Source organism: Onychomys torridus, chromosome 17 (assembly GCF_903995425.1).
Source record: "Onychomys torridus chromosome 17, mOncTor1.1, whole genome shotgun sequence".
Taxonomy (NCBI): domain Eukaryota; kingdom Metazoa; phylum Chordata; class Mammalia; order Rodentia; family Cricetidae; genus Onychomys; species Onychomys torridus.
Genome location: NC_050459.1, coordinates 61,515,667 through 61,527,360, shown reverse-complemented (window position 1 = coordinate 61,527,360; position 11,694 = coordinate 61,515,667). Strand labels below are relative to the sequence as shown.

The following is an 11,694-nucleotide window of genomic DNA, read 5'->3' as shown; positions in this document are numbered from 1 at the left end:
TCATTTCTATGTTCCTACTTTACAAAGCTATCAAGCAAAAGATGTTTGAAAACTACTATGAAAGGCATAACTTCTGTGCAGTGAGAGCTTTACTGCAATCCTGGGCTCTTCATGCACTTCCCTAGGTCTCTACACTGGCAATTTACCAAACATACTGCTTTCTTGTGCTTTAGTCAGGGCTCTCTAGAGAAACAGAACCAGGGTGACTATTAGCCTAGCTCTTGGTTCAAGGAAAGACTTGTTTGTTTTTGTTTTTGTCTTTTGATTCAAGGGAATAAGGCAAAGCATGATACAGAAGGACGGCATCTTCCTCTGGTCTCCAAAGGTACATAGGCACACACATCTGCATACACCTATGCACTCACCACATCCACAACGCTTACACACACCATACATGCACAAAATAATAAACTTAAAATAAAAAAAGATCTTTCTGATGAACAAATCAAATATGGTATGTAGATAGATTTATTATAGCAATCCATTACATTCGTTGTGACTGAAGACTTGGTCCTGGTTATCTCTGGCCAGAGCATACTTAAACCAGTGGGATATATCTTTTGATAAGAAAAGTGAAGGGAAAATTATGATAAAAAACTATAACATAAATATAAATATAAAAAGAGCATTAGTTAGTAGGATTCCACTACATAAGAAAATTTCACCAGTATTTTGACAATGACTCTAACATGAAAGGAAAAATTAGAAAAATTATAAAGTTGATGTCTTTTTGATAATTATTTTGCAGATATATTGTCCATATATGAAAAATAACAGGTGTCAATGTATACACTGTTGAAAACAGTTAAAATATAAAATATGTACAAAAATCTTATTTGGAGAAAATATTAAACGTGAAAAATAGTTAAATCCACTTTAAAGTCATTTGTTCTGAATTTATATACATATATGACCTATGACAAGAGCCTAGTAGGAAAATCACAAGTATTAATAACCTTTCATATTTGTGAGCTCTGAGCTTGCGTGTGTGGAAGCTGGAGGACAACATCAGGTAAATCTCTCCTACCTCTCTGCCTTATGTGCTTGAGACATGGCCTTGCACTAATCTTAGAGCTTGTTTTCATCTAGACTAGTTGGCCAGCAAGCCCCAGGAATCTTCCCGAACCCCTACTTTTAATGCTGGGGATACAGGCATGTTTGGTTAAATCTGGCTTAGGTCCTGAAGCTTATCCATTGAGCCATTTTCCCAGCCCAAATTAAAAATTTTTTACAAGTCCATTAGCAAAATTATTTTAAAGCTACATAAAAATTATGACATTTCAAATTAAAAGCAGAAAAAGTTATTAAGTGAATTTACTAATACTGAAACTACAGATTAAGCACATGCAACTGTTTAAGTAAACCTCAGCAAATAATTTCAATGAAACATTTATTTTCAAGAAAAAAAATTAGAAGCACAATTTAGATCTACTTAAGAATGTGACACTGACAAACATAACCATTCGAACATTTCTTCTGAAGTGTGTAATTTCTAAAGCATTCCATAAATTGTTTTATGCCAGGCTCTTCACATTAGTTATGTTGATAGAATCCTACTACATCAGCCTTTGACACATGCTACAAATGACAGTTCTACTTACATTTACAAGGTTTTGACTGTGTAGAGGCTGGCCAAGTGAAGACTTACAAATTTCTTCTAATCAAGTTTCTTGATACAATGTCCTTTTGTGTGTGCCGTTTGCATCCATGTGAGGATGAGTGTTCATATGTGTGAGGCTGCACATTGTACTTGCATGTAGAGGCCAGAGGATGATGTTAATGTTGTATGTCTTCCTTAATCACTCTCCACTTTACTTTTTGAGAGATCTATCACTGAACCTGAGTAGACTTGAGTAGACTAGTTAACCAGCAAGCTCAGGGATATCTCATCTCTGCCTCCCGAGCACTGGAATTACAGGCATGTGTCACCATGTCTGGCTTTTATATGGGTCCTAAGGATTTAAACTCAGGATCTCATGCTTCTATGGCAGGCACTATACAGATTGAGCCATCTCCCCATTTTCCTAGGGTTTTTTTTGAGAGCTGAACAGAGACAAGTAGAGATAATCCCACATGCTTTACATTGATACACATTAAATTCATTATGCCATCATTCTTACTAGAAAGAGCTTGTAACAATGGGGCTTTCCTTTACTCTATATTTAGAGATATTCTCCAATGTGTCTCCATTCACATTTTTGAAAGGAACCACAACATGTTAAGGCTTATTCACATTGCTTACAACCATATAGTTGGTTTTTTATTTTGGTTGTTGTTAATGAGATTAAAACTTATTCAAAGAGGAGAAGGTCTTCCAATGTAGTTTACACGCAGTGCATCTTTTCATGGTATCGAAGAGAACCATGAGTACTGTAGGATTTCCCACATTGTTTACATACATAGGGTTTCTCTCCAGTGTGAATTCTTTCATGGCATCGAAGGGAACTGTGATCAGTGAAGGCTTTCCCACAGAACTTACATACATATGGTTTCTCTCCCCTGTGGATTCTTTCATGGCGTTGAAGAGAACTGTGATAAGTGAAGGCTGTCCCACATAACTTACATACATAGGGTTTCTCTGCACTGTGAATATTTTCATGGCAACGAAGAGAACTGTGATACATAAAGGCTTTTCCACACTGTTTACATACATAGGGTTTCTCTCCGGTGTGAGTCCTTTCATGGCAATGAAGGGAACTATGAAATGTGAAGGCTTTTCCACACACCCTGCACAAACAAGGTTTCAATCCACTGTGAATTCGTTCATGTTTTTTCAATGCACTGCTCAACACAAAGGCTTTCCCACATTGCTTACACCCATAGGACTTCTCTCCACTGTGAATCTGTTCATGGTATCTAAGAGCATTGTGATGCATAAAGTTTTTCCCACATTGCTTGCATGCATAGGGCTTCTCTCCACTATGAATCCTTTCATGGCATTTAAGAGAACCTTGACGACTGAATGCTTTCCCACACAGCTTACATACATAAGGTTTCTCTCCACTATGAATCCTTTCATGACACTGAAGAGAACTGCAATCAATGAAGGCTTTCCCACATACCTTACATTCATAGGGTTTCACTCCAGTATGAATTCGCTCATGTCTTCGCAAGGCACTAGAACAAGTGAATGCTTTTCCACATTGCTTGTATATATAGGGTTTCTCTAAACTGTGAATCTTTTCATGGCATTGAAGGGAACTGTGATCACTGAAGGCTATCCCACATTGATTACATATGTATTTTATTCCATCGTTAGTTTGTTCATGACTTTCAACCTTACTCAAAGATGGAAAGACTTTCAGAAATTGTTTGCATTCATAGGGTTTCTCTCCACTATGAGTCCTTTCATGGCGGCGAAGGCCACTGGAATAAGTGAAGGTTTTGCCACATTGCTTACATGTATAAAGCTGTTCTCCATTATGTGTTCTTTCATGTGTCAAGAAAGAACTGGAAGAGTGAAAGGCTTTACCACATACTTTACATATATATGGCCCATGTCCATTATGTGTTATGTGCTGTTGAATATCAGCAAGAGTCAAAAAGTCTTTTCCACTCTGCTTTAAAACACAAGGTTTTTCTGTAGCATGCATTCTTTCAGGAACCTGAACATTACTGTGTCTATTAAAACCTTCCTCAGTTTGTTTACATTCATAAGTTTTCTCTTCCGCATGAGTCTTTACGTGTTCCAGAAAGCACTGAGGAGAACTAAATATTTTCTCACATTCCTTATATATGGCTGGTTTCTCTGCATATTCTTGATTCTCACATAGTTTGTATCCAGTCTGAACTGCAATGGGAAGAATTTTCCTTAAATTTTCATAGTCATCTTCAAGGGTCTTGTCTTCTTGATTTTTTGCTGGAATGTAGATCCAGAAAAATCACTTTGAGTTAATACAACACTATAGAAAAGTATTAGATTCTAAGTAGGTTTCTGGTACAACATGACCATGGCTGGTTTATTCAACAAAATTTCTGTTTCTGTACAAATAACGGAGCTGCATTGATCAGTAAAAACACAGTTTTCTCATGCACTAATAAACAAGGCAATAATTTCACTCTTACCTATGGCAGCCAGGTTCCTGAAGGTCTCCTGCATTACATCTCTGTGCAGCCTCTTCTGGGAAGAATTCAGTAAAGCCCACTCCTCTGAAGTAAAGTTCACAGCCACATCCTCAAAGGACAAAGACTCCTGAAGAATGACATTGTTTTCAAGAGGAAGAGTGAGACACATTGGAGATATCTACTCAATGCACATGATGTTTACAGAATGTTGTGTTGTCTAAACGTTAAATCTATGTAATACTCATCAGTGTTCTGGTCAATGCTCTTACTCTTTAACAGTGTAATTCCAATGCTAGGCTGGAACTATATTATAAAGCAAAAGTAGATGCTGTTATGCTGTTTGGTCACCCAGTAAAGTCTGTACAATGGTTCTGTTGCACCTCTCATAAAAAAATCCTACTAGGCCAGGCCTAGCAGTGCACACCTTAATCCCAGCACTCAGGAGGCAGAGGCAGGCAGGTCTCCTTGACCTGCCAGTCTTATATTGTGAGTTCCTGGCCAGCTAGGGCTACATAGTGAGGCTCTGTCTTAAAAAAAAAATCCCACTAGTCAGTATCCATAATAGAGTTAACACCGGCTATATGGAAACTATTCTTAGAACAGAGCTTGGAAAAGTGCTTGACTCTCAGGCATGAGGGCCTACGTTTGAACCCCCACAATTCTACATAAAATTTCTGGGTACAGTGGAATATACTTGCAGTCTCAGCACTTGAGATAACAGGGGGAGACAGGTGGATCCCTAGTGCATACTGGTCAGCCAATCTAGTACAACTGGTATGGTAAGCTTCAGGCAGAAAAAGACCCTTTCTCAAAAGGTGGACAGCATTCCCAAGGAATGACCCAAGGTTGTCCTCTGACTTCCACATGCATGTGCATACACATGTGCATGTGTACTTGTGCAAACATCTGTAAGCAGATATATGCATTTAAAAAAAGATACATTTTCAACTTTCCCTGGGATCTGAGACCTGGTATTTGGATGGACCTCACTAACCTACCTGTGGAGAAGGGCTCAGTGTTCTAGTTTATGACAGCAATTGTTTAACTTGCACTGTCCTTCTAAATGTCTACAGCTTCTGACATGCTTAGCAGAAGGATCCTGCTTCATCAGAATGAAAACATGCTCTGGAGGATTAGTCACCAATGAGCTGGTCTGATAAATAATATTGAATAAACACTTCATCTCCCAACTTCCTCCTAAGGAAGCTGCACATCTTCTTTGGCTGCACAGAGAAAACTTGGGAAAACTTGTACTTGATATCTTATAGGTAATCTTAAACATTCTGAAAAACCTATGAAGGACAACCTACTATGGTAAACTGAAAACACTTTAGTTTTTCCTCAAAAATGCTATGAGAAATAGAAATGAGGTAAATGGCATTGTTAGGAGGGGCTTACTGTCAGATATACTGAGGAAATATAATTATTTCTCAACACATCTTTATCGAGTAGACTACTAATCCAGAATTTCCTTTATCAGAAGATTCCCTACATATAAATACATAGAAAAGCCCATAAAGAATGTCCCATGTAAATATAAAATGAACTGAATATTTTACAGACAAACAGCACTGGGCAAAAGGGTTTAAACAAAACAACAGTATGTAACTTCAATACCCCGATACCACAAATAGATCACTCAGAAAAAAAATCAACCAAGGAACTTCAGAGTTAAACTGCACCATAGATCAAAGGCACTTAATGCCCATTGACAGAATAGTCTATGAGACATCTGCAGAAGACACATTCTTCTCAGCATCAGATGGAAGATTCTCCAAAAATACATCAATCACACATTAGGTGACAAAGCATTAGCAAATTCAAACACACACCCTCCCACACACACACAGAGCAAATGATGAACCAAACTAAAAAAAACAAAACCCCAAACATACTCTGAAATGCTTTCTTACATTCTATCAGATCAAAAAAGTCAAATTGCAAAAATATTTAATTTAGAAAAAAATATTAAGAAACCCAGAGCCAGGAAGACAGATTAGTTGGTAAAGTGCTTGCCACCTAAGCATAAAGACCTAATTTGTTCCCTAGTACTCACAAAAAGTTGGGCATGGTGGCACACACTGTGTGCTGGGGACTTGTAAGACCTATAGTTGTGAAACTATTAGAGGAAGATAAAAGGAAGCCAACTGTTTTGTAGAATGAAATATGATAACAAAAACAAATGAAAAGAAGCCTTTACCAAATATAATATAATATTGAAAAAGAGACCAAACAGGACAGGAAATTGGGAAGAGGTAGGAACTGGGGATGAATCTGAAATGAATTAGGACAAGTGAAAGTGAATATGATAAAAATACATTGTATGCTGGGTGTCGGTGGCTCACGCCTTTAATCCCAGCACTCGGGAGGCAGAGCCAGGCATATTTCTGTGAGTTTGAGACCAGCCTGGTCTACAGAGCAAGATCCAGGACAGGCACAAAACTACACAGAGAAACCTTGTCTCAAAAAAAACCAAACAAACAAATTGTATGCTTATAGGAAATTAAAAAAAAATTATATTAATAAAGAAGAGACAAGCAAGTAATTACGGAAAAGATAAACAATCTTGAAGTGATTCATATATAAGCAGAAAATTGACTCACAATATAGCAGGTATCAACAGTGTCTTAGTTAGGGCTTCTGTTACTGTGATGTGTTTTGTTACACATCATTACCAAAAGCATCTTGAGATGGAAAAGGTTTCTTTCAGCTTACATGACCCATCCACAGTCTATCAGGAAGGAAAGTCAGGGTAGAAACTGAAGCAGAGACCATGGAGGACCAGTGCTTACTGGCTTGCTCTTCATGGCTTGCTCTTCATGACTTGCTCAACCTGGTTTCTTGTAGTACACAGGACCATCATCCCAGGAGTGGCACCAACCACAGAAAGACAGGTCCTTCCACATCAATCAAAAAAATATACCACACAGGCCAATATGATGGAGGCATTTTCTCAATTGAGGGTCCCTCTTCCAAAATGACTAGCTGGTGTCAAGCTGACATAAAATAAGCCAGTACAAACACTAATGTCAGAAACCAACCTGCTTAATACACTCAAGGACAAATTAATTAGTGTTTACTTGGAAACATGCACAGATTTCTCTTTCTCATGAAGAATAATGAAATTATACACTGAAATGGAAAAGACAAAATTCAAGTGTTTTGAGAAGTCATAGTCAAGTATCTTTTGATGTGAAAAGTTTCCTTTGATATGCATATTTAGACATGTAGAAGATATGCAGATTAGTAAGTATAATGTTATACAAACAAAATCAAGAATTAAAAATCTGCACTGGGCAGTGGTGGTGCATGCCTTTAATCCCAGTACTTGGGAGGCAGAGGCAGGTGGATCTTGGTGGAGCCTGGTCTACAGAGCGAGTTCCAGAACAGCCAGAACTGTTACACAGAGAAACCCTGTCTTGATAAACCAAATAATAATAATAATAATAATAATAATAATAATAATAATAAAAATGCTTTAATAACACCCCACTCCATGTCATGATCAAAGCTCAGACTCTAGTAGGCAGGCACAGCAGGATCACACATTAAGATAATAAAGGCTTTCATGACAAACATACAACTAGTAATAACATGCTAAATGAGGGAAAACACTGAAAGCATTTCCTCAAAGATCAGAAAAAATTACTCGGTGACTACCCACGACTCTTCTTGAATATAGTACTAAACTATTAGCCAGAACAATTATGCAAACAAAAGCAATAATAAGTATACGAATCACAAAGAAGGAAGTCAAACCATACTTGTTTCAATACACAGAGAACCATAACCAGGTACTATAGTGTACACTAGGAACCACAGTACAAGGGTGTAGTTAGAGTTTTCCTGCCTGGCCCAGTCAGGACAAATCTCTCTTACCCGCCAGTCCCACAGTCGCTCAGACCCAACCAAGAAAGCACACAAAAACTTATATTGTTTACAAACTGTATGGCCGTGGCAGGCTTCTTGTTATCTGCTTCTTCTATCTTAAATTAACCCATTTCTGTTAGTCTATACTTTGCCACATGGCTTGTGGCTTACCAGTGTCTTTACACATTGCTTTTCATGGCGGCGGCTGGCGGTGTCTCTCCAGCCTTCTACTTCCCAGAATTCTCTTCTCTCTTGTCCCGCCTATACTTCCTGCCTGGCCACTGGCCAATCAGAATTTTATTTACACAGAGCAATATCCACAGCACAAGGGACGCTAAGACAGCAAGATCTAAGAGTTACAGGCCACCAGGCGGTGGTGGCGCACGCCCTTAATCCCAGCACGCGGGAGGCAGTGGCCAGCAGATCTCTGAGTTCGAGGCCAGCCTGGTCTACAGAGCAAGTTCCAGAATAGGCTCCAAAACTACAGAGAAACCATATCTTGAAAAACAACAAAACAAAACAAGGAAAGAGTTCCAGGCCAGCTGGGGTACACAGTTATACTCTCTGTGTAGAAAGCAACACATTCAAGAAAACCAGGGACAGATCAAAAGATTATACCAAAAAGGCAGGGAGGTACAAAATGGGCAATGCCCAGTACGTTTTCTCCCAGTGAATAATGAACTATCTCACAGAGATAGTTCAGATTGCCAGGAAGTCATGATATAGGTACACATAAACTAAAATGTCCAAGAAACCTCACTGATTTTTTGAAAATCTTCAACAAAGACAGTGTTAGGTCATTGAAGAAAGAAATAGAAAGAAAGGGTGTGAAGGTAGATGGGTAGGGTGGTAAGGAGGTTTGGGGAGGAGTTGGGGGAGAGGAAAAGTGTGATCAGAATGAAAATTTTTTTCAATAAAAAAGGCCTTTCAATAAGAAAGACCTACCATGATCATGGATTAGGAGAAATCAATATCACTAAAATGACTCAAAGTAATAACATAGATTCAGTGAAATTCCCATGAAATTATCACATTTTACACACAACTAGAAACAATTCTTAAAATTGGTATGAAATCATAAGAAACTAGAAGAGTCCAAGCTTATGAGACCGAAAGAGAGACACAGAGAGAGACAGAGAGAGAGAGACAGAGAGAGAAGAGAGACAGAGAGAGAAGAGAGAGAGAGAGAGAGAGAGAGAGAGAGAGCGAGCGCGAGCATGTTTCACATTACCTGATTTCAAAACACAGAACAGGACAAAACCCGACAGACAGAATGCTGTCATAAATATAGATGTGGAATCCAATGGGAGAGAAAAGAGGACATAGGAATAAACCCACACGTTTGGCCAGTTGATTCTCAACAAAGGTGCCAAAAATAAACACCAGAGGAGGACGGAATAACTGATAAACGATGATGGTATTTCTGGAGATGTCTGAAACTAGACCTCTAGAGAAACTAGACCCTAGAGAAAAATCAGTTTATAAATTGTTCACTTGTTGCCTCAAAATGATTGGCTGCCCAGAAAAGACAAAACACCTCCATTAAGTCAGCACCTTAATACTGTTATTTACCACTGCAAGAAAAGCCCCTCTCTTCTACCTCCTGACAAGCTTTCACACCTTACATCCGGGGCCTTCTCTCTATTCCTAAGTCTTTTCATGTGAGGCCATACCTTAATTAGCATTAAAAAATAGAATCAGTGCCTACAGTCTAATTGCATCACAGACGGCCACACATCTCCGCTCCGTGTTTCTCAACAGGGATCGGTGGATCGCCCAGTCCGGTAAATTCGGCAATGTCGGCGAGGACCTGGGAATTGAGGGCTTTCAACTGTCAATCAAAAAAAAAAAAAAAAAAAAAAAAAAAAAGAAGCATTTGCATGGGGGACAAAATCGTGGGTTTTAGAAGCGGCCTGACATGGATGGGAAAGACAGGCAAAACAAAGCGTTCGCGCATCGCCCCGCAGGGCTCGGCCCTCGACCCTCGGCCACCGCGTATTGGGGAGTCCGGGGCGCAGCTGCAGAGGCGCGCCCGGCCCAAAGCCCGCCCGGCCCGCCGCCCTGCACCCGCGGCGCTCACCATGGCTGCGCTCGGGCCTCCTGCGGCCTCACGCAGCTCCTAGGTTCAGGGTTCGTGTAGTCACTGAGGTCCGGAGACCCGGGACCCTCACTTGACTGGACGGCCTTGCAAGGAAGGAGAGTTGCCAGGAAGAAAGATGGCGGATGAAGAACTTCCGCTCCGTTCTCCGTTGCTCTTGATCAAACAAGTTGCAGTGGATCGCCACTTTTTACGTCCGAGTCCCTGGACTGCTGCGACCTGACTCTGTTACTAGGTCTGGAGGTCATTTAAAAAAAAAACCCGAGGCTGAACAGCTTGCGACTCCATGAACTGACACGACAGGGCCGCAACTATGGAGGCACCAGGAAGAAAGATGGCGAGTGACGCTCTTCCGCTTCTCCTGCCGGCGGTCCTGATTGGACAACTCGTACTGGCCGCTTCCGCTGCGCTGGGGATTCTTCCGGGTCGGTTTCACACTGCGCGGTTGGACAACCCGTGCTCCCGGAGCTGACAAGCGGTCCAGCACTCTGGTGAGGAGGAAAATCCCGTCGGTGCTCTTGACTCTCACACAGCCCTTTGTGGCGGAATAACCGATGTCTACCTGGCTGGCTGGAACCAGAACAAGCGTCCCAGCCACAGTCGTTCTGTGCCCGGTCTTCTGCTGGTGAGGACCAGCTGACCTTGATACAAATGCATTTAAGCAGAATTTGCCTCCGACTTTGCCCAACGGCCACCTGCTGCCTTTCTACACACTGCACCCCTCCCACCTTGGAAACGAACCCACCAGTTTAAGTGAATTACAGAGTGTCCCACGGAGGCAGTCCGTGTGCTCAGAGAAGAGGTAGGCTAGCCGAGGACACACTGAAACAGGTACAGCCTGATGCCGTTCTTGAGCAATTTGGAATGAGGCGGTTTGGTTTCAGAGCCAAGACTTTCTCAAAACATTTTCCCCCCATTCCACTCATTTTCATTCAAGAAAAGATAAACATGCCAACAAGAGAACACGATCCGTCAATGCATATGGAAACTGGAGTTATATGCTAGCAGTGTTTCACAGAGGGAAGAAAAACATTTGAACTCTTACACAATAGCCTGTTTCATCCACTTTTACAAAGATTGAGAAGGCGACAATATTTTAAGCTCGAGAACTAACACCACTCCATAACAAGGCATCCTCTCTGAAAATGTTTCATTACAAAGATGATATGTTAATCATAGATGGGTTGTTGTATATGCTTCAAAGCTTCCCAAAGCGCACCCCTCACCCCTTTCACTAGAGACTCTGGCTCCATACAAGTCTTGCTACATCAACATTCAAGTGACTCAAGTAGGCTCCATCTTCTGTTTTCCCCTCTCCATCTTCTCCTGAGTATTTTAGCATTTAATGAACATGAGTTATATGTTAGTCTAAATTATTTATATCTATCAGAATCTCAAAAGATCATAAACTCAGAACCTTGTAAACCTCAGAACGTAGTATACTAAAAACCACTTCCTGTCCCAAAGTTCCTGCTGAACTACTTTTTTTGAAAGAAAAAAAATTTATAACTCTCTGGTGGACCCAGTGAACACCAAACACTTCCTCTGGCATACCCAACTGCCTCAAAAATGCCGGTCTTCTCGATTGCCCTGAAATTCTTGATATTCATGGGTACCTCCACTAGAGATAATTCTCTCTAATGAATCTGAGTCAGTTCACC

At 40.5% G+C, this 11,694-nt stretch overlaps 1 protein-coding gene across 1 annotated transcript; it reads right to left on the bottom strand.

The window, feature by feature from the left end:
* Positions 1 to 1,373: 1,373 nt before the first annotated feature.
* On the bottom strand, positions 1,374 to 10,359 carry LOC118569014 (zinc finger protein 709-like). Its single transcript, XM_036166646.1, has 3 exons — positions 10,016 to 10,359; positions 4,066 to 4,192; positions 1,374 to 3,859 (listed from the first exon to the last, which is right to left on the bottom strand). Exons 1-3 carry the CDS (start codon positions 10,016 to 10,018, stop codon positions 2,325 to 2,327), a joined length of 1,665 nt encoding a protein of 554 aa, XP_036022539.1. The 5' UTR covers positions 10,019 to 10,359; the 3' UTR covers positions 1,374 to 2,324.
* Between the last annotated feature and the right edge of the window lie 1,335 nt (positions 10,360 to 11,694).